At 37.9% G+C, this 24562-nt stretch overlaps 1 protein-coding gene across 2 annotated transcripts in view; it reads right to left on the bottom strand.

Annotated features, from left to right (window-relative positions):
• Positions 1-24562, bottom strand: part of GRIA3 (glutamate ionotropic receptor AMPA type subunit 3) — a 300360-nt gene that overhangs the window by 112824 nt on the left and 162974 nt on the right. For both annotated transcript variants that reach the window (XM_012745625.3, XM_012745624.3), the window contains exon 5: positions 21142-21195. In XM_012745625.3, the coding sequence (XP_012601079.1) occupies positions 21142-21195 (54 nt within the window). The remainder of the gene's footprint in view (positions 1-21141; positions 21196-24562) is intronic.

Here is a 24562-nt window from a genome sequence, read left to right as displayed (position 1 = left end):
AAATGGTAACTTCTGCTTAGAAAAAAGTTGAATATCCTTGGTTATCTATAAGATGTAAAGATCTATAAATATGTTATCATATGTCAATATTAGGTTTAAGTACACAAAAAGTTTCCACTAGTTACTCCTCCCTAAAACTAAAACCAAACCAAGCCCAAACCAAAAACCCCAGCCTTCTTTCTGTCTAATATGTATACATGACTAGATAATAGTGGCTTCTAGACATTAAGAAAAGGATTTCATTTGAATTCTCTTTTTAATTTGTAAAGTATATGAGTGTGGAATTTTGTTATCTAACTTGAAATTTCAGATGTTTTAATATAAATTAATTCAAATACTTTCTTCTTTAGCATGTCAATGTAATTCTGTATAAAAATTCTTTTAATTCTAAACGTATACATTACTCGACTTTTTCAAAAGTATCAAAAAGTTGATAGCTGCATAAATGCCATTCTTTGATTTTCTGTAAAGCACTGATTCATTCTTAAATATATGTTCTTAACAAAATAATAGCAAATACCTCAAGAGTGACAGAAAATACTTTTCTGTTCTGTATTGCTAATTTACATTTTGAGTCTTAATTTAATTAGTTCTAAGCATTAAACAATAAAAGTATAATTGTACAATTAAAAAAAAAGAAAACCCAGAAATAAATCCACATATTTATATCCAACTGATTTTCAAAAATGGTTCCAAGAACATATATTGGGGAAAGAAAACCCTCTTCAATAAATGGTGCTGGAAAAATTGTATATCCTTATGCAGAAGAATGAAACTGGGCCCCTATCTCTCACCATACGCAAAAATCAAGATGGACTAAAGACCTAAACGTAAGACCTCAAACTATAAAGCTACTAGAAGGAAACAGGGGAGACACTTCAGGACATTGGTCTAGGCAAAGATTTTATGGCTAATCTTCAAAAGTACAGGCAACAAAAACAAAAAAAGACAAATAAGACTAGATTAAACCAAAAAGCTTCTGCACAGTGAAGGAAACAATAAGCAGAGTGAAGAGACAACCTGTTGAATGGGAGAAAATATTTGCAAACTATTCATCTGACAAGAGCCTAATATCCAGAATCTACAAGCAACTCAAACAATTCCACAGTAAAATGAGAAATAAACCCTTTAAAAGTAGGGCAAAGGACATGAATAGATATTTCTTAAAAGAAGATATACAAATGGCCAACAGGTATATGAAAAAGTTCTTGACATCACTAATCACCAGGGAAATGCCAATTAAAACCAAAATGAGATACTATCTTACCGCAGTTAGAATGGTTATCATTAAAAAGACAAAAAATAACAGATGCTGATGAGGATGTGGAGCTAAGGGTATTCTATACACTGTTGGTGAAAATGTAAATTAGTATAGCCACTATGGAAAACAGTATGGAGATTTCTCAAAAAACTGAAAATAGAACAACCATATGATCCAGCAGTCTTACTACTGGGCATTTATCCAAAGGAAAAGAAGTCAGTATATATATAAAAAAAAAAACCCTGTACCCCCATGTTTATTGCAGCAGTATTACAATAGCAAAAATATGAAATCAACAATCAAAAGTATGAGTCCACCAACAGATGAAAATGTGGCATGTATACACAATGGAATACTGTTAAATGTGGTATGTATACACAATGGAATACTGTTTGGCCATGAAAAAGAATAAAATCATGTCATTTGAAGCAACATAGAAGGAACTGGAGGTCATTATGTTAAGGGAAATAAGCTAGGCACAGAAAGACAAATATTACGTGTTCTTACTCATGTGGAAGCTAAAAGTTGATCTCATGGAGGTGGAGAGTAGAATAATAGTTACCAGAGGCTGGAAAGGGTATATGTGTGTGTGTGTTGCAGGGGATAAAGAGAGGTTGGTTAATTGGTACCAACATACAGTTAGATAGAAGTAATAAGGTCTAACATTTGATAGCAGAGGAGGGTGACTATAGTTAACAATAATGTATTGTATATTTCAAAATAGCTAGAAGAGAGGACTTCAAATGTTTTCATGTAGAAATGATAAATGCTCGAGGTGATGTATACTCTAAATACCCTTACTTCATCATTACACATTCTATTCTATGCATGGAAGAAAAATATGTACAAATATTATATATCAATAAGAAAACTTTAATGAATGGCTTTAGTTCATTTACCCTGTCAAATTATATTCAGTAGTTAATAAATATTATACCAGAAAATTGATTAACTTCCCATTTGCCTGCTGGTGTGAGGGAAGGATAGATTCTCTGGTGCTTGGCCTGTATCTTAAAATCCTGGGCTGGAAAAGTGGAGCTCCCTTCCTTGAGAGAAAGGGGCTGAGAATGCTTATGCCACCATTCTAGTCCCCAGGGTCAATGGTCACAGCATGCTCTAGAAAAGAGTATCCCTTACTTTGATAAGCATTGCACTCCTGTTTACTTAATATCCATATCATGTTAAAATGGCAACAAAAAGGAGAAAGGAAGAGAGGATTTTAAAAATGTCACTTCTGCCTTAAGGCCTAAGAGCCAGCACTTCAGTCTAGTTCCTGTTCACCATACCTCTCTTTTTTTTTAAGATTTGCCCTCACTACCCCCCCCCCTTTTGGCAGGGAAGCTAAAGCTCAAATGTACTTCAAAGTCACCTCCATTGATTCCCAGGGGGCTTAACCTTGCCATGTAGACTGCCCATATTCCCACCTGGGTGTCTATTTCTCCAATAAGCATATTGTAATTTGGAAACGTCTTTTTAGTCATACTGTGAACTCATCTCTCTACCACACCTCAAAAATACCACTGAGGACCTAGAAGTTTCTCAGTCAACTCATACTTTATGACAGACATACCTGGGAATGAGTTCTGGCACACCTGAGACTGGAATTAGCCTGACTATACTCATGGGATAAAATGCACTCACAGTAGCATAGATTAAGCCAGGGGGAGGGTGCTTCCACCTGTTCTTCTGGCTGGCAAGACCTCCATACCACTAGCTCCTGCTGAGCACCATAGAAATTTATGAGGCCATATGGGCAGAAAGCACTAACACAGCCTCATTAACAAAGTGAAGAGGGCAGAAGTGAGGTGGAAAAAGAAAAGAGTAACAGGTGTTTAGGGAGATGAAAGGAGAGATCTTGTTGCTAAAGGGTAAAAGTTGCCTGGCTCCCGGTCCTACTGCTCCCTTTGTCCCATTTGTGTATATTTTGCTTGTTCATAATCTCTCTTCAGATTCTCTGGCTTGTCACCCTGGTGCCCAGCATTTAGAAGCAATAAGCCACAGTCCTCAAGGTGCAGATAATCATGCCTGGATTTTTCCTAACCCTCTGAAGAAACACTTATGCAGCAGAGCTGATTAACAAACATCAAGAAATTAGAAGCGAAAAGAGAATGGAGGTGAATGGTAGAGAGGGATGTAAAGAAAACTATTTGGACCAAAAGGTAGGCGTCTGCTGACTTTTGGTCATCTTTCTTTCTGTGATACTATTTTACAAATGATTTTCTTTTTGTATTAAATATTGCTAAATTTCACTCTTTAAGTGGCCACTGACAGTCCATAATATTGTAAATATTAAAGCCTGATTCTCTCCACAGCCTCTTAAGAGATACTAATGCAGTAGAACTCATATCCAGCAGGTAAGAGGGGAAACGAGAAAAGGTAGAGAGGGAAGGATGATAGAAATTAAGAGAGAGGTTCTGCTTAAGGGCAGGATTTGGTTGGCGTCTGGGCCTCTTTCTCCTCCTATCCCAACAATTTAAGGAAGTACTCCTTTCTATAATAATCTTTGATAGATTTTTATGGTTATGACACTTATAAGCCTAAGGTGGGCCAAGTATCCCCCCAAACCTATGTAAAGATACTAACACAGCCCAAGTGATGATATTACATTCAGAAAGAAAAACTGAGTAAATAAAAGGGTAGGGGTAAGTGATAGGAAGATGGAGGTTAAGAGAGAAGTGTTGGCTAAGGTACAGATGCTGTCTGGCTCCTGGTCCTCCTTCTCCTACTACAGTATCTCACTATTTTAAGGCATTTTAGTGATCTCTAACCTTTTACTAGTTTCCTCTTTAGGCTGGTGAATCACAGTCCTCAAGGTGGTAAAATTGAGGTTGAGTTTCTTAAAATCGCCCAAAAGACACTAACATAAAAGAGATGATCACCAAACATGTGAATGGTAAAATGGGGGAATAAAAGTGTGGAGGCCAGTGGTAGAAGAATGGGAGTTAAAAGAGAGGAAATGACTAAAGATGAAGATTTAGCTGGCTTTGTTCCACCTCCTACATCTATTCCAGTTTTAAAAAAAATATTTTAAAAAATTTTTTAAATAAGTTGCTAGAATCTATTGTCATGTATAACTATAGTTGGCAAAGTTGTGAATCGAGGCCTGAGTCTACCCACAGCTTCAGTGAAATAACTAATGCAACAAAGCTGACCAGCAAACAGAAAATAAAGAAGGGGAGAGAGTGGTAGGAATGGAAAGAGTAGGAGATGGGTTCTACCTAAAAAGTGGGAGGTGTCAAGCTCTTGGTCCTCCTTGTCTGCTATCCAAATTTTAACACACTCTACTTTTCCATAATATGTTGTTAGATTTTAGTCATTGGACACACACAACCCTCATGATGTTATATTGAGGCCACATATTCCTGAAACCAATGTAAAGACACTAAAACAGAATAGGAAACCACAAAACTGAATCCAGGTGGAGGGTGGTCCAGGTGCCAGCTGACTCCTGCCCTTTATTCAGGATCTGTCTCCTAGCTTCCATCTTTCTACCACTTGCTTTCCACCTCTTCTTTTCCCTTGTATCGCCCAAATATTTAGTGTTCATTTTTGTTGTGCTAGTTTATTTACAGAGGTTTTAGAGAGACTCAGTCTCAGTAGTTACAAATTGAGAATACTGAGATTAAAACTTTTGTCTCAACTGTTAGAGAGAAATCTAGTGAGAGTTGGACAAACAAAATGCCTTGAAATAGTGAGATAATAGGTGAATGTGGACCAGAACTCAGCCAACTTTTGCCTCCAGCAAGAACTTGTACCTGTTTAATGTTTAATTTCGCTAATTATCCAGCATCCTTTATTTTCCCCTTTACCATCCAAATTGTTGAAGGTAACTTCTGTTGCATTAACCTCACCTTGAGGTCTCTGTGTAGCCACTTCTCACAAGAAATGAATTCTGACAAGTTATGGACAAATGAAATGTCTTAAAATAATCAGACAGGTGGAGAAAGTAAACCAGGAAGAGGTGGAAAGCAAGTGGTAGAAAGATGGAAGCTAGGAGACAGATCCTGAATAAAGGGCAGGAGTCAGCTGGCACTTGGACCACCTTCCACCTGGATTCAATTTTGTAATGCATGTGCTGTTTTTCTTGACAAATTTCTACTTTTGATTGTGAGAAACTATAATCTACAAGGGTTGAAAACAGAGGCCTGATTTTTCCCACAGGATTAGCAAAGATACTGACCATGAAACATTTAGCCTGCATGAGAAGATATGTTAAAATGGAGTAAAAGAGGGAGACTGAAATTCATAGGCATTTTAGGATTAAGGATCTTGATAAAGAACAGGAAATGTCTGATTCCTGGAACTTTTTTTAAAATAAAAAAAATTAAGGAAATATATATTTCTATACTGTCTCATTAGATATTTTTCATTGTGCAAGATACTCACAGCAGTCAAGGTGATGAAGTTGAACTATGAATCCTTGAAACCAATCTAAGGACAATAACACAGGGAAGAGCCCAGACAACCAGAGTGTTTGATGGAGAGCAATAGAATGGTGGTGATGGATGGGTACATAAAGGATGAAGGAAGTTAGGAAAAATAGTCTGGCACAAAGATAAAAGTTGGCTGGTGCATGGTTCACACTTTATAGAGATTTCAGTCAGCTGAAATCTCTATAAATAAAATAACACAACTGAAATGACCACAGAACATCTGATAGGTGAAAGGTAGAAATAGCTGCAAAGGTTAAAGAAGAAGAAAGTTAGGGGATAAGTGCTACTAAGCTTAGGAGTTGGCTGATTCCTGGTTCACCCGTTTCCCTTCTAACAAGCCCCAAGTATACCACTTTTCCATCACGTATTGCTAGAGTGTATGGGTGATATGTGCAAACACAGTCTGCAGGTACAGAAAAGTGAGATTAGATTCTCTGGACAACTTCAGCAAAAAATGAATATAACAGAGTGTACCAACAAATATCCAGAATTTAAGAGGATTTAACAAAAGGCTGGGGTTGTGGTAAGAAGTGGAATAATAAGAGACCAAGTTTTTACAATGGGCTGGAGTTGGCTGGCTCTTTTTTTTTTTTTAAATTTCAGAGTATTATGGGGGTACAAAGCCTTTGGTTATGTAAATTTTAGCTGCCTCTTGTCCTGCTTTTCTTCCTATCACATCATTTAAAGGTATTTTCCTTGCTCATACGTCTTCCTAGATCTTACTTCTCTTTATCACCTGCAGAGATTCAGGTGGGAATATTTTTCCAAGCCCCACTGAAATCTCTATAAATAAAATAGCACAATAGAAGTAACCACCAAAAACCTGGAAAGGAAACAGGAAAAACAAATGTGTGAAGGTCATTGGTAAAGTGAAGGAAGGAAGGAACATAGTACTGACTATTATTGATCAGGAGTTGGTTAATTCCTGGTTTACCTACTTACTTTCTGTTTTTTTTTTTATTTTTATTTTTATTTATTTATTTATTTTGAGACAGAGTCTTGTTCTATTGTCCAGGCTAGCATGCAGTGGTGTGATCATAGCTCACAGCAACCTCAAACTCCTGGGCTCAAGTGATCCTACTGCCTCAGCCTCCCACATAGCAGGGACTACAAGTACATGCTACCACACCTGGCTAATTTTTTCTATTTTTTGTAGAGGCAGGGTCTCACTATGTTGTCCAGGCAGGTCTCAAACTCCTGGCCTCAAGCAATCCTCATGTCTTGGCTTCCCAAAATGCTGGGATTACAGGTGTGAGTCACCACACCTGGCCTGTTCACCTTTTAACATGATTCAAAGCATGCTGTCTTTTCCATCACATATTGCTAGATTCTGCAGCTGATATGAGTAAATACAATCTGCAATGTATAGAAAACTGAGATTAGAGTCTCCCAACAATTTCAGCAAGGACACTGATACAGCAGCAGTGACTACCCTATATCCTGGAAGTAAGAGGGATAAGGAAAAGGGGGATGGGTGTGTGTTAAAAATGGGCCTATTTAGAGAACACTTGGGTTTGAAGGGCAGCAGTTTGCTGGTTCCTAATGCTGATTTGCCTCCTCTCACAATATTTTTAAGACATTTCACTTATTCATAAACTCTTTGTAGGTATCACTTCTTGAGCTAACCACATGCAAACTATAGGTGGAAATATTTAGTACAAGTCCCACTAATCCTCTATAAATAAAATAACACGGTAGAAATGTCCACTGAACACCTAGAGGAGACAAAGGAAAATAAATGGATTAAAGTCAGTGGCACAAAGTAGGGATCCTGTCTAAGAGCAGGAGTTGGCTGGCTCCCAGTCTCTATGATCTCATTACTTTTAAGGTATTTTCCTTATTCATAACTCTTGCTAGATTTCTCTTTTTGAGTTGACAACACATTGACCTTAAGTTTGGATACAAATGCCAAGTATCTCTAAAACCTCTGTGAAAAGACTAACATAACAGAAATGGCCACCAAACAGATAAAATATGTAAACATATGAAATAAAAGGCTGAAGAACAATGGTAGAAAGAAAGAAGTTAGGAGAGAGTTGCTGGCTGAGAGGCAGAAACTGCATGCCTCTTAGTCTACATTCCATCTCTATTCTATTGTGTTAAAATATGTTCTGTTTTCTTTCACTTATTACTAGACATTATTGGAGTCATGGACAAGGATAGGGTATGACATTTTGAAAATTGAGGCCTGATTTTCCCCAAAGCCTCAGCAAAGACCCTAATTCAGCAAACCACCAAACCTTCAACAAATAAGTGATAATCTAAGCAACTGGGGAAAAGGGAATGAATAGTAGGCATGGTTGTATTAAGAGAAAGGTTCGATCTCCACTTCTAGTGCTTCACTTGTTTAGCTTTGAGAGAGAGGGAGAGAGAGAGAGAGAGAGAGAGAGAGAGAGAGAGAGAGAGAGAGAGAGAAGAGAAGAGAGGAGAGGAGAGGAGAGGAGAGGAGAGGAGAGGAGAGGAGAGGAGAGGAGAGGAGAGGAGAGGAGAAGAGAAGAGAAGAGAAGAGAAGAGAAGAGAAGAGAAGAGAAGAGAAGAGAAGAGAAGAGAAGAGAAGAGAAGAGAAGAGAAGAGAAGAGAAGAGAAGAGAAGAGAAGAGAAGAGAGGTTCTGGCTATAGGGCAGAAGCTGCTTGGCTCTTGGCTTTCCTCTTCCTATTTTTTTTTATTTTAAATCATTATTCTTGCATATAATCTCTTGCTAGATTTCCTTTATTGAGCTTCCAATCCACTGTGTTTGAATTTGAAAAATTGAGGACAAATCCCTTTAAAACCTCTAAGACACTAAATCAACAGATCTGACCATCATACATTCAGTAAGTAAAAGTGGGAAAAGAGGAATGGGAGAGAGTCGTAGGATGGGAGATATTATGAGTTACTGGTCCCTGGTCCACTTTTTGCTTTTTTTTCTTTTGGTGATTTTTACTTGAAGTTTGTCACCCAAAGTCTGTACTTTTGAGAATTTTGATCCCTTGTCTTCCCGAAACCCTATAAAAAATATTGTAACAGAATTGGCCATCCAGAACCAATCTCTAACAGGAGAAAGAGAGTGTGGAGATGGCTATTATATGGGCATCTCTGGCTAAATGTTTTATTTTCCAGCTCTTGGCCAATTTTTTTCTTCTCATATTATGCTCTACAAGTGGGACTTGCCACTCTGGTCTTTTGAGAAATTGAAGTCTCTGGCCTCCCTGAAGCATTTATAAAATTGCCCATACAGATTTTATAACCCAAAAGTTATTTGGTAAAAGTGGAAAAGGGAAAGGATGAGAGTAAGGTATAGAGACAGATATCTTAGGAGAGAGCTTCTGGCCAAAGGGAGATGTTTCTTGCCTGCTGGTTCTCCATTTTCTTCATTCCCAGGATCACCACCAGTTGGGGATGACCACTCACAATCTACTATGTGGGGAATTCAGAGTCCCTGGTTTCCTAAAACTTCTGTGAAAATCTAATGAAGCAGAGTTAGGCTTTCAATGCCCAGACTCAAGAGGTAGAAGAGGAAAGACATGGGGTTGCAAGAGGCAGGGAGCAGTAGAGGAAGGTGTATATCCCACCCATCTGCCTGTCAGCTGTCAAATTATTCTCCATAGCCAGTTACTTTGGACTCCACCCCAGGGCAAGCTCAATGGCAACTGCTCGAGAAAAGGACAGAAAACCCACATCCTTTTATTTAATACATGCATTTTTTAACTAGTTTGACTTCAAAGGAAATTTCTGTATCACAAATTCGATTTCCTCACTGAGCTTCATCTGCTATTAAAATTATGTATTTTAAATAACATATTTTTATCAAGGACAAAATGTGTTTCAGCAGATTTATTTGATATTTTTGTGGGAAAGCATGGCTCCTTCTGTTTAAGCAGGTTGCTGTTTTATAGTAACTGCTTTATCCCTTTGATGAACCATATACCCCCTCCAGCAGTTCATTTTCTGCTTGAAAACCAGTTTTTCTTCTGGCATCTCTCATCTACCTAGAAACATTAGAATTTCCTCATCTTTTTTTTTTTTTTGGCTGATTTTTCATTTTTAATTCTGAGTATTTGACTATGGTGGTAGTCATGATTTCTCATATAGCTGGGCTCTGAGAATGTACTTTTTCAAGAAGGTAACATTTATCACACAAGTACCTCAGCAAATGAATTTGCTACATTTTGAGGCTTTAGAGTCTGTAAAACAAATTAATTTCTTGTTTTATTTTGGCATTTTCAACTTGAATTCACTTTGAATGAGACACCAATGACTTTCCAATCAGACTCTCTCTTATACTCTAGAACTCCCTTCTCTAACCACCTGTTGACTAAATTAACTTCCATGTTCCATGTGCATCTTAAAAACAATGTACCCCAAAGCAAATTGATTACATTCCCTCAAAATCTCTTCCTCCTGTATACTTTATTTTAATTAGTGGCACTTTAGACCTACTAAATATGGGGCCCAAGCATGTAACTCAACAGATGACTTCGAAGCACAATCAGGTTTGAGAACCATTGGTCTAGATCGTTGTCCTAGCTTCCAAGTTGGTGCTCTGACTTCTGGTTCTTTACCTCTCCAGTTTTACCTTCATAAAATACCAGTTAGGGCATAAGACTCCTTTCCTCAAATCACCGCAACGATTCCCCACTTTCTACACATGCATTGTCAAATATCTTAACTTAGCCTTCGAGGATTTCCATTATGTTATCTTTTGCTCCCCTGGCTTCATCTGCACCATTTCTTTCAACAGACCTCATGCTCTAGCCACATCATGTCCTCTTTAACTTTGGTAACTTTGTCTATTCTCTTTGCCTAGAAAGGGCTCCTAGTTCATCATTTACAACTTTTGGTGCCTATATTGAAATTTCATTCTTTAAGAACCATATTCTTTGTTTTCTTTCTTTTTTATTAATATTATTTTTGATTGATAAATCATAATTGTATAAATTTATGGGGTACAATATGATGTTTTACTATATATATATATACACAATGTGGAATGGTTAGATCAAGTTAATTAACATATCCATCACCTCACTTACCTATCATATTTTATGGTGAAACATTTGAAATTTGCTTTCTTAGTTGGTTTGAAATATACAATACATTATTATTATATGCTGCAGTGCAACAGATCACAAAACCTATTCTTCCTGTCTGTCTGAAAATTTGTACCCTTTGATCAGCAACCCTACTCCCTCCCTTCTCACTCCCCCAGACTCTAGTAACCACCATTCTACTCTCTACTTCTATGAGTTCAACTTTGTTAGATTCCACATATGAGGTCATGCAAGATTTGTCTTTTTGTGTTTGTTTGTTTGTTTGTTTTGGAGACAGGATCTTACTCTGTTGCCTGGGTTGGAGAGCAGTGGTGTCTTCGTAGCTCACAGCAACCTCAAACTCCTGGGTTCAAGAGATCCTCCTGCCTCAGCCTTCCAAGTGGCTGGGCCTACAGGTGCATGGCACCACACTTGGATAATATTTCTATTTTATGTAGAAATGGGGTCTCACTCTTGTTTAGGCTGATCTTAGTCCTGGCCTCAAGCAATCCTCCTGCCTTGCCTCACAAAGTGCTATGATTACAGGTGTGAGCCACCGTGCCTGGCTCATGCAGTATTTGTCTTGCTGGCTTATTTTACTTAGCATAATGTCTTCCGGCTTTATCCATGATGTTGCAAATGACAATATTTTCCCCATTTGTAAGGCTGAATAGTATTCCATTGTGTATATATACCACATTTTCTTCATCCATTCATCTGCTTGTGGATACTTAGGTTGATTTTATATCTTGGCTATTGTGAATAATGCTGCAATGAACATTGGAGTGCAGATGTCCCGTCAACATATTGGTTTCATTTACTTTAGATATATATCCAGAAGTGGGATTACTGGATCATATAGTAGTTCTATTTTTAGTTTTTAGGGGAACGTCCATACCATTTTCCATAATGCCTGTACTAATTTACATTCCCACCAACAATGTGCAAGAGTTCCCTTTTCTCTGCATCCTTGCTAACATTTCCAATTAGTAAAATAATGACTAAGAAACATCTATATCAAATTTGTCTCTGTATTCTTTACCAGGTAGTAAGAGGGCCAATTATATTCCTTTATTTCCCCAATGATTCTATAGGCTATTGTATATTTTGATAGTTGCGTATGGACTTTTTTTCTTCTTTATTATTGCATGCCTTCCCATGCCTTCTGCGCAATAAGTACATGTGTATACTCCACAATATCATTGCTAAGTGACTGTAAGGTTCAAAATTTCCTGTTGTGCTATGGAATTTTTGTTAAGCCCATTTTGTTATTTCATAGGGATTTTACTAATTGGAAGTGATGATTAGATACTCAAAGACTTTTGTGTGCTTGGACTAAACTTATCAAATTCTAATGCTTGCTTTTCACTAATTCTGTTTGGTTAAAAGTGATGGTTTTGTTGGCTACTTGCCACAATGGTATCTTTTCCTTTGGTTGGGCAAGTAAACTTTGTGTGTAGAGGGGAAAATTAAAAAATATGAGAGAAGGAAGAGAAAGAGAAGGAACTGCTCATAGATAGAGTGAATTGAACGTCTTCTTTCTCACTTTTTATATTCTAAGCATCTGTACTGTTGAGTATTTGTCTCTGTGCAACAAAGGTGATATTTGTTGAAAATATGGGTTTAATCTCCAGAAGTGACCCCTCTGAGAGGGAAACTAGTCATTTGAATTTGTAGGTTCTACTATATTTCATCATTTGCATCACATTTGTTTGTTTGATCCAGTACACAGTTGCTCACATTTGAATGCAACTGTATAAAACTAACCATGACCTTTGTGCCTAAGCAGTTCATGCAGGGCCTTGTAAGCTACCCTTGGTAATTCTCCATAGCTATGTTCTACACAGACACTGGTTACACAGCTAACATCCAAACACACATTGTCCCTGATTTGAGAATTTCCAGACAATTCAATCTTCCAAAGATTCAAATGACTTTGGTATTATCCCATCTGCCTTGATTTTCACATACTGTGATTGATTTTTCTTTTAGTAGTGTGGATTATTGAGAATTGGAAATAAATATATTCAAGGCTTAATTTTAGAGTACTTTTTAAGATATTATGTGGAGATTTCCTTCATATGGTACTATGCTTCGGGCACATTTTGTACAGAGAGGAAAACAGAGACAAGATAAATTGGGTGACTTTCATTGGGTTGATGATAGATTATGGGTGAGAAATTGGAAAGGTGGCTTGCCTATAGGGAAGATATAAGCAGTAGGATGAGCATTGGAAGGCTGCCCAGGACAGTGATCTATCTCACAGTTTGGATGAAGATGGCTCTGCCTTTAGTGCCCTTTGAATTGTTCATCTGGGTGATGCTTCAATAGGGAAATGCATAGTAATTGTGGTGACTCAAGTTATCAGGTTGCTAATGAGAGACACAAGTCTTTTTCTAGAAAACAAGTCCATCCTCCTGAGAGGGTGTAATGTGTAGGGTTTAAGATTACACCATATAAATTAGCACTTGATTACAGATTGCTTGTGTTTATTCACTATTTTATTCTCTAATCCAATCAGCAAACATACTTTGAAACCTTCTAAGTGTTAGCTATTGGTGCAATGGTGAGCCGTATCAAACTTGGTCACTGCCCTCACAGCACTTCAGTTCAGTGGGAGTTATTTGTGTGAATAAACAAATAATTACAACTTGGCATGAGTGCTATTAGTGAGGAAAATAGTAACTGATCTCTGTTTTACTAACAGCTCTATTGAGGTATAATTTATATACCATAAAACTCATCCATTTGATACTGATCTTTTTTAAAGCACAAATCAGATCATGTCCCTTCACTGCTTGAAAAAAATTTTTTTGAGACAGAGTCTCACTCTGTTGCCTGGGCTAGAGTGCCGTGGCATCAGCCTAGCTCACAGCAACCTCAAACTCCTGGGCTCAAGCGATCCTCCTGCCTCAGCCTCCCGAGTAGCTGGGACTACAGGCACGTGCCACCATGCCCAGCTACTTTTTCTATTTTTAGTTGTTTGGCTAATTTTTTTCTATTTTTAGTAGAGATAGAGTCTTACTCTTGCTCAGGCTGGTCTCGAACTTCTGAGCTTAAGCAATCCTCCGGCCTTGGCTTCTCAGAGAACTTGGATTATAGGCGTGAGTCATTGTGCCCGCCCGGCCAGTGCTTGAAATTTTTCAAAGGGATTTTTGTTGCTGTTGAGAAAAGCTAAAATTTCTTTACCTGGCCTATTGAAGCCTACATAATCTGTCCTGCCATTCATTCTGCTCTAGCCAAAATTGCTTTCTGACAGTTCAGAGAAGGTTTCAAGCTCTTTTCTATCTCAGGATCTTGGCATGTGCTGTCCCCTATGTGTGAACTCTCCCTGATTCGTCATGTAGCTGATTCCTTATTCCCTTTCAGATCATTGCTTCAAAGTCACCTTTTCTGAAAGGCCTTCTCTGGCCACAGTATGCAGAGTATTGACCTCCATACTCCACCTTCTTGTTATTCCCTGTCCCAGGACCCATTCTATCTACATGGTAATTATCACAAGCTATGTAAGTCTGGTCTGTCTGGTACAGTTACAAAGTACTTAAGGACACTGCCCTCTATCTTCCTTGCAGTGGAATGAACAAAGTGTTGGGCACACAGAAAAAAAAAAATACTGTAAAGACCCTTAGATCAGTGCTACTCAAAACGTGTGCAGACTGGTGCTGGTTTACTGTTTGTTTCCTGTCTGCCATGGTATAAAGGAGAGAAATTGAGAGTAAGCCAACCTTTATAGCAACTTGACAGGGCAATATTATGGCTGTTGAATGTAATACTAAAAAAATGGACTTATATTTTATATATCTTGTTTTGTTTGTTTTATTTTTTAAAGTAATTTATTTTTGTTGCAATTTTACTTGTCCATGAAGATTTTGGGGGAGAAAAAACGGGTCCCTCTTCACAGATAGTTTAGGAAGCACTGTTTTAGAGGACGTGATCCAAGAGCCTGAAGGAGAAGGCAGAATTCTTTCAATTTATCTTGTTAGCACGTTCCGCATAGGGTGATCTTTCCTTGTTAATTTCAGGCAGCAGAGAAAGAAAGACAGAGAGAGAGTGCACATGCAATTGTTTACTATAATGGAGGCATTTTGGACAAGGGAGAATGAGAGTCTCAAAGTTGGTTACTTTAAGCTGATAAGTGCCTGTGGCTTTCTAAATGCATAGTAGGAAATTGGACCCTAGCCCAGTCCCCACTCCTCATTCCCTTGGTATTCTGCTGTGTCCTATCTCCATGTGGAGAAGAAAGTGATCCTGAGCCACCAGAGAGGTTGTGTACCCAGAGGAGGTGATAAATGCCAGGTCCTAAATCCCTGACATTTAGGACTAGTGGGAGCTTTTCCCTCCAAGCCCACCTCTCTTGCCTGCAAAGCCAGGCTCCAGCCCAATGAGCTTGGTATTTACATGCCATCTGCCGAGGTGTCAGTGATCACAACATGTGGCTTTGAGCATTTGAATTTTTTATTTAGAACATTAAAAATGGCAGAACACAGGAAGGGAAAGTAGGGAACAGAACAAGAAGACCTAGGAGGGGAAGGGAATCCTTGTTGTTGGCAAGCAAAACAGCATGACTCAACCTCATTTAAATTTGTTTTCTCTGTAAACAAAGCAAGTTCTTCTTTGTTTCAGGTACATTCTGAGTCTGGTAAGCTGCAGAGTTCACTTCTTGGAGCTTAACTTATTCCTGACTGCCTCTCTGAGTTTAATTTTATAACTAATGCTTTTGTTTTGGTAAAATTTTAGAAAAATTAGATGTCATCTAGTACCCAGCCCATCATTATTTTCTGGCATACTAATAATGTAAATGAGGTAGATGGGGAAGGAAAGAGAGACGAGAGAGAAAGAGAAAAAAGGGAAATGAAAGGGAAATGAAAGAGTGTGCGTATGTGTGTGTGTGTATGTGTGTGTGTGTGTGTGTGTGAGAGAGAGAGAGAGGGGGGGTGGGGGGTGGGGGAGTTTGGGGGAGAGAGAGAGGGAAAAGGGAAGAGGGAAGAGTGTAGGGGTAGGACAGAAAGGAATGATGGAGATGTAATTGGTGCCTGCTAAGAATACAATTCACATTGGCCTTTTGGATATATTTCAAGTGCAGATTGACAAAGGTGTCCTTGTTTTTTAACCCCTTTTATCTCTGATCATTTTACCCTCATAAATTTAGAGATTGTGCTTCATTAATTAACATTTGTGTCTTTGCAAATGCTCTTATGGGAACATTGTGGGGATGGATTTTTGTCTCACTGAGATGCTTGGGTGGGTAGGTGGGAAGAGCAAGGTGTTCTACTAGAGTCTAACCAACCTAAATAGGAAACCCAGCTCGGCAATGGATTAGCCATGAGTCTTTGGGCTAGTAATGTATCTTTTCTGTGCCCATTTCCTGATCTGTAAAAAATGGAGGCAGATGGGCAAGAAGTCTCTCCTCATTGGAGTTCTGAGACAATTAATTAAGAAGTCTAAAGAAAACAGCTAGCACATCAGGGAGGAAACTGAGATACGTTAAATTCCTTCCCTTTTCTCCCCTAGCACAGTGACCTGTTCCTACAGCCCTCTACTGTTGACAGCTGACATTACTTCCACTTGCAGGAGGTCTTCTAAGTTAGTGGTTAACTGGTGTAGCAGCCCTGCTATGGTTTGTGCTCTCCTTGGGCACCTCAACTGCTTGTGGGTTGTTTTGGTCTTATTTGGGGGAGGTACCAAACATCTGTTGTTGGACCATCTCAAGCTAGATCCAATTCTCCTTGTGTCATCTGCTAGACTGTTTCAATTGATCCTTCAGATTCTCATTTCTATTTAGAACTTGGCTAAGAGTACTCATACCCTTGTTGGCTTTTGCCCACCTGGACTGATTTTAAAGCTTTGGTCTGCTTTATGACTTTACATCCCCAAGAATAACAGGGCTCTGATTTTGTTCCCTTCTTTGTATCCTCAGAATTTACCCACCCAATGTGTCTACACTCTCACTCCTGGCCTAGCCAGGTCCAAAATGATCTCTAAGAAGGAAGAAATCAGCTGGAAGAGCTGGAAGTGAACTTGGAATGTTTTCCAAATTTTAGTCATTAATGTACCACCTTTACAGTTTTTTGCCATATAGGTGGACCATCTGAACTATAATTTACTTAATATTTTTGTTTCCATTGATGAAGTTTTTATAACCTAAATATCTCCTTTAGCCTCATTCTAAGGAATGGTATCTATAAAATCACAGAATTGGTGGGATAGTTATCTTTTTCTAATATATATTTAATATATATTCAAAACTAGTTAGTTAAAAAAGAAGTTTTGCTATATACTACATAAAATCATCTCATGTACAAATAACACATTTTGGGAAACAGTGATCTAGTCTAACTGTCCATTTTACAGACTAATAAACAGGTTCAGAAAGGTTTGGTTTGCCATAAGACTAATTAGATTAATTTTTGGGATTCAGACCTGTCTACTATCATCTAGTCTAGTGCTTTTTGCCCCCATTACACCACATTGCCTCCCTCCTTTGCATCTATTCCTAATCTTAGTCTTAGGGTTCTGCATACATTGACTGAGCTATCATTACTGACATATATATGAAAAAAATTAAATTACAATACCTAATATGCCTGGAAATGCAGTGTAAAGGATCTGAATCTAGGACCTTACCACAAGAGAAAGAGAGGTTGCTTGACTGATTGTATAAATGCTGGTTACCTCTGGGAGTAGAGTACATAAACAGCATGACCTTAGAGGAGTCCTGGAAAAGAAAACAATAATTAATCATGGAACAACCACTACAAAGGAATGACATCACCAATTGACACAAAATTTGTAAGATACTTACTTACCCTATTGAGACGTCCACTTCTGGCCTGACCAGATCACATCTGTGGCCTGTGATCTTGATGGAATGGTTTGTTTCTTCCAGGGATTTCAATAAGTTAGAATTTTCTGCTGCTCATCGTCCACTCTGAAATGTATATGCTGACTTGTGAAATGCCTTTGTGAAAGCATTCATGGAATGTCCAAGTCTTCTCACTTTAGGATTGCTACCTAGGAAGTTCCATGTAAAACTGCATAGACGTCTTCACCAGATAGATGGAGCTCAGTATCAAAGGGGACTTTATGAAGTGATTTCAGGAAGCTTAGCTAAGCAGCATTAAGTGTTCTTGACTTTGCATTTGTAGAAGAAAGCAGTGGTTCTGTGCTGTTGCAATACCCAGACTAAAATCGGACTTTGCTTATATATATTATATATATATATAAAAGCATATATGTCTTAGACATATATATGTATAATATATATATATATATATATATGTCTTAGCTTTCATCCAACTGATTCATGTTGAAAGGAAACATCTTCTTAGCTCCACTTCTGCTTTCCTTGACCATCCAAATTATTTCTAAATAGTCCTGGTTTACTCTGTGTGTCTTTGATGGTGGTGGTTGAGGCATTTTTATCTGCTTAAAAAATATGGAGAGCATTATAGGGATAATCTGTCTCATTATTTTTATCAGAGATGAGCTGTAGTTCCTATCTTTATTGCCCCAAAGCAATGTGATATAGAGTATAAGGATTTAGGGAAGCACATGGCTGAGTTCAAATGAATAGAAGGTCACTAGAGGAAGAGAAAGGGTGGCTGAAAGCATGGCAAATGAGTTCATGTTTTCATTACTCTGACTAACACGATACTGTGTATTATTTTTTTTATTTTTGAAGGAACAGACTTTGCTTGTTCTTGTAGTAGACATTCCCCCAAGGTCTCATAATTGTGAGTTGTATGCTCAGGATTCAATTTACCATTCTTTCCCCCAACCTTGTCCTAGTGATTTTCTCTTGCAGTTCTATCACTCCACAAGCTTTCATTTCTGTCAGATATGAATCTTGAAGTTGGAACCAAAGCTCATCTGAAGGATTGTCAGTAGGAATAAGGAGATCCAGTTGGAATTCTGGAATGGGAAAGGTCTCTGTAGATCATCTGGTCATTTTAGGTCAAGCGAGACAGCCATTCATCTGCACAGTTTAGATCTCCCTTTAAGACAGAACCAGCCTCAAGGAATTAAGTTAGTTGACAGCCTCCAGCATCAGGTGTCTTCAGATCTGCCTCAGCTTTCAGGGGGAAGGTGTGTGCTTTCTGGGTAGCTGCCAGCCAATGACTGGGCAAAGTGGGGATGCAATGGCTTGCCATTTGGGGAAAGCATAAATCTCTATGTGCCATCTTTGCACCAGAGCTCCCAGTTGTGGTGGCCAAGACTCTCTCAGGGCTACACCCCAGTCTGAAGCTCTTCCTATCAAACTCCTTCACTGGTATCAGACTTGTATTCTGGTCTGAAGTTCTCCCTGCCTACTTGTGTCCCTTTCCCTTTTATCCTGCACAGGTATTACTCCCAATAAATGCCTTATAATTCTAATTATGTCTTAGCATCTGCTTCCAAAGGATCCACCCAACATATTAATGACCCCCTGCTCTCACCTGAGTGTCACAATAAGGAAACTGAGGCCCATAGAGGTGAAGTGACTTACCTAAGATCCCATAGGTTGCTAGTAGCAAAGTCTGTATGAACTTTCTTTTTTTTTTTTTTTCCTTGGCTTGTTGCAGCGTAATGTATGAACTTTCTTTTGTTTATTTCAGAATATTATGGGAGTACAAATATTTTGGTTACATGAATTGCTTTTGTATAGATTGAGTCAAAGTTATAAGTGTTTCCATCACCCAGATAGTGTATGTTGTACCCAGTATGAACTTTCTGAACCCAAGTTCAATGGTCTTTCCTAAACTTCAGTTATCCATATATAACCACAACCACATATGTAAAAGAAGACCAGATTTTGCTGTATCTCTTTATCCCCATGCTATTGTTTACCTGAATATTACAAAATTACTTTACTTTGTTAAATCTACACTTTAGCCCTGTTCAAAGTTATAATATCTGTACATTTTTATTTTGATTTGCTAGTTTTATATTTTTATAACACATATTAAGGAAATATATTACCATTAAAATAAAAGTTTGTGTGTGTACTACCTAAAGTCACCTCATATACTATTAGTGATAGGTGAACTCTGTATTTTTAAATACTGTGCTATATACTTTGCTGCTTTCTAAGACATATAAGGCAGAAGTGAAGGAAAGGGGAGAGGTAGGAAGGAAAGAAGGAAGAAGAGCAAAATATTTATTGGTGAAGAAGTAATGATAAAAAGTCATCAATAACTGTCTCAGGTACCTTGTCATAACATCTATATTTCCTGCCAAGCCACAGTCTAACCTCAATTGAGAAGAAAAAAAAAAAACCACCAAAAAAACCCCTACCTTTGCTTATCAGTTGCCTAAAACCCAAACTGAAAATATACAGATGTAAGTTAAGAATCAGGATTTCTCCTCCTAAAAGAGTCATTCATTTATCCCCAAAATGGAAGTGCTACACTTTGAACAAATTATTGGAGAAGATGCACACTACATTTGAAAGCAGTAGCTCTATAATCTTCATCTTATAAAGAGTTTGAATGCACATAGCTCCTAAGAGAGAGGTTTAAATAACATTTCCTCTCTCATTAAAAAAATTCATTATTAAAACAAAATAAGATGTTTTCTTTGATTTAAGACATGTAAGAATGTAATTACAAGAATCTTTCACCTTTGTTGCCATTCTTTTGGTTTAAGAGCTTTATAATGATCACAATTCTCTTGTGCTAATGAAACAAAATTGAGGTTAGAACTCATGTTATGTAATAATTTAACAGATTCTTAGCATTGTAGCGATAATTTAACATCCCTCTTTCATTCCATGGAGATGTTATTATTCAGAACCTCTGACAAACAGATACTACTAATTTAGAAGCCATTTTGCTAATTCCTAAACAAATTGTCCTTTAAGAGAAAGAAGAGGTATAAAATAACCTTTATGAAACACTAGCTTCTAGAATGTCACAAATTTTAAAAGGATGGGAAGTTTGAAGGTAAAGATTCAAGCTGTGTTTTATGTAAGTAGAAAGGTGACTGTAAACTTTGACAGAGTCACTTAATGTACCATGTCAAAACCTACTCTGGTGTCTGGTTTGAAAAGATTTGGTTGTGTTCTGCTTTTGAAAGGACAAGTCCAGTACCAATGTGCACATTTACTTGGATCAATTGGGAAGGACTCAGTTTCCTGTGTCCTCTGTCCCTTGGCTTACATTTCAAAACTCATTAAAATAGTTAACATGTCAAATCCAAATTGAATGTAAAAATAATAAATGAAGTATCATATTAAATTATTTTTAAATGGGGAAAAAATATAGCTTCACAACTAAAACAAAGACAGCATAATTGAAAACAAAGCTATTGTGTTCAGGTTTTGGTATGTACTGAAGTCATTTCTCCAAGCTTCTGGGGAGTACATTAGGTACTTTATGTATTTACTTTTTGGTGATTATAGACAACACAAACCAAATAGAATATATTGCCCAGGGACATTTAAACTCGGCTTGTTCTTACCAGGTTAGCAAGCATGTAGTGATAACCTCTTGAATGTTTCCCCAGGATCACAACCTGCAGAAAGAAATAAGAAATATTGCTTATCCAAGAAGGGCATTTTCAACTGTACAATCAATGGGATGGCTAGAACAAATGCTTCTGTTAATAAACACAATGTTAGTTCTTTTATTAATATATACAGTAAAATCACAGTTAATTGGACCAGATTTCTTTTTGTTGCATTTCACTTTCAGCCAAATAAAACAGGAAAAATTGCTAATATCAAAGTTAAAATGTCAAAACAAGGGGAAAAAAACCACTCTCTAAACTTCCAGGTCAGTAGCATCATTGTCACTTAAAATAGATGGCAAAAGCTGATGATCCCCCACCCATGAACTGGATTTCTGTACTTAGCTGTTGAAATGGAAAATGAGCTGAGCTTTGCATACAAATTAGAAAATAGAATGTACAGTACATTTTTTGTTATCTGGAATGCTTAGGGAATAGAACATTCAAGGAATGGGGTTAATGGGATTTTCAGGTTAACCGAGGGTGCTTTTGCTTATTGAAAACTTTTCCAAAATGCTTGCCTTCCATTTCCCACCTTAGTATGAAAGATTTGTGACCATCTGTAGATCTTTTGGTGCTGATTGCAATGCCTTAGGCCAGTAAGGAGGTGGGTTCCCTTCAGGGGACATTTGACAATACTCGAAGACATTTTTGGCTGTCATAACTGGGAGGGGTGCTACTAGGATCTAGTGGGTAGAATCCAGGGACACTGCTAGACATCCTACAATGTTCAGGAGAGCCCCTACAACAAAGAATTATCCAGCCCAAAATATCAGTGGTGTGGTGGTTGAGAAATTCTACCTCAGGGTCATCTTTCTTACCATAATTTTCGTGAGTAATGCTGTATTAATCCTAAGCCTTACAGTTCACAAAGTGCAATTTTATTAGCTCAAAATATGTAAGTGGGCTGAATATTTTCAACCAAATGTGTTGGTTGGAAGTTGGAAATTTTTGACTAAATATTTGATATGAGTTTATTTCCTTGAAGCAAAATACAGTAAACATTCTGGTTGAGGATTTCACAAGATGTCATTTTATTGAGTACCGACTATGTGCAAAGTACTACACTGGATACAGGTGGGGGGAACAGAAAGTGGGGAAACGTGGAAGTTAAGGACACAACCAGAGTTGAAACTGGGTTTTGTACTTGCCTGAAGCTAATACAATTTTAGGAGCTCTCTTTAAGGAAAATAACATAAAATTATGAACACTATAATTTGGAACAAGGCTTTGGAAAGAAGCCGTGCAAGTAAGGGGCCATTAAGCTTAAATTCCATGATAAATTCCTCTTTGGATGCAGCTATTAAAGGACTTAAACTGGGAAGACCTCAAAATTGCACACATATCAAACCAGAACTAAAATATATGGAAAGGCTGTAATAATAATTACTACAACTGCTCTTATTAATAATAATAACTCCATATATTCCATAATAATATATGGAAAGGCTGTAATAATAATAACTACAACTGCTCTTATTAATAATAATAACTACAACTGCCCAGTATATGCCAGGCACTGTGCTAGGTGCTGCGTATGTATTTAATCCCCAGAACAATTTAATATATTAAGTATCATTAGTCTCATTTCACAGATGAGGAATCTCAGCCGGAGAGAGTTTAAGGCCACACGGTTAGGAAGTGGTAATGCTGGAATCAGAACCTGGGTGTATCTGCCTCTAGAACCTGTACTCTTTTTTTTTTTTTTTTTTTTTTTTGAGTCAGAGTCTCACTCTGTTGCTGCGCTAGAGTGCAGTGGCATCTGCCTAGCTCACAGCAACCTCAAACTCCTGGGCTCAAGCAATCCTACTGCCTCAGCCTTCCAAATAGCTGGGGCTACAGGCATGCACCACCATGCCCGACTAATGTTTTCTATATGTTTTTAATTGTCCAGCTAATTTCTTTCTATTTATTTTAGTAGAGACAGAGTCTCAGTCTTGCTGAGGCTGGTCTTAAACTCCTGAACTCAAACGATCTGCCTGCCTTGGCCTCCCAGAGTGCTAGGATTATAGGCGCGAGTCACGGTGCCCGGCCAAGAATCTGTACTCTTGAAAGTACTTCACATGGTGTTCAAATATATGCTAAACACCAAATGCCAATAATTGCTCTAAATTCTCAGAGAAGAGAGGAAGAAGAGACATCTAAGGTCCCAGATGGACGGGGAAGGCTTCATGGAGGAGACAAGGTTTAAGCAGGCCCAGAGAAGTGGAACCATGTATTTGACTATCATACCAGCATTACAAACCCTGAAGTCATTTCAAGGGCTGAGTTAGAGAGACAGGGGGAGAGAGAGAGAGAGAGAGAGAGAGAGAGAGAGAGAGAGAGAGAGAGAGAGAGAGAGAGAGAGAAAGGAGAGAGAGAGAGCTTATTTTTTGATTAATTTAAAATATGAGCCACATTTCTGACTGATTATTTATGGACGAAATGAAAGGTTAATGAATGTCTTGGGGAGGTGATTTCTCATGCTGCCATGACACAAAATGAGCTGTTAGTTATCTTTTGGGATGTATTCTTCAGTGTCTGCTTATGAGAAACATCCTTGCTGGAGACATTCGTTAACTTTCGGTGGCAAGTTGGGACCATACATTTGTTGAATTTTTAATTCACTGACAACCATCAACATAATAAAATCAGAGGGTTTTGAGTTCTGTCAGAAAAATAAGCAATATTCCTAAAGACATTTGACAAAGCTTAGAGAGAAATAAGGGAGGAAGCCCAAAGGCAACGGAGCCAGTCTTTCTCACCAGACGCAGAGTTTAGTGTCCTCTTCAGCACAAGGAAATGAGAAAGGACAATACATGACATTAGTGTTGTCAGAAAAGCCCCCAGTGAGAACCCAGGAGCCGGACCTTGTCATTTGCTCATTGTTTGATTGTGGGCAAATTGCTCAAACTTTTCTGAGCCTCCATTTCCTTATCTGTAATCTGGCCCTTCCTATCTCAGCAGTGTTGCCAGGATCAAACTGGATAAGTCTACAAAAGTGTTTGAGATGTACATTATGTAAGTATGTGATGTTATATAAACGTGGGAAGAGGTCATTCATTGAGACATTGTTTTTCAGGTTTAGAAAAACTTCAAGCTTTATCTGCTTTAATCCATGCCCAGTTTGGTCTGTTCAGAACAAATTGACTACTTGAAAGTAGTTCTCTCTCAATATCATCCTTTCAAAATTTAGCCTTAAACTGGAAGAGATGGGAAAGTTATCTAAAGATAGGAACATTTAGGTGTCAGAAAGCTGCTACATTGAAGCCCATAATTAATTCCTCATCCTTGCTTTCAATGCCTTCTTAACTCTAACTTAACATACAGTTCTTACCAATCTTGATTTTTCCAGTTCACAGTAAATTAAAAGCTGCAAACTAGAAGGGGTGTG

The sequence above is a fragment of the Microcebus murinus genome, chromosome X (genome assembly GCF_040939455.1).
Source record: "Microcebus murinus isolate Inina chromosome X, M.murinus_Inina_mat1.0, whole genome shotgun sequence".
Lineage (NCBI taxonomy): Eukaryota > Metazoa > Chordata > Mammalia > Primates > Cheirogaleidae > Microcebus > Microcebus murinus.
The sequence above is the reverse complement of the archived record's forward strand: the minus strand, read 5'-3'. Positions and strand labels throughout refer to the sequence as shown.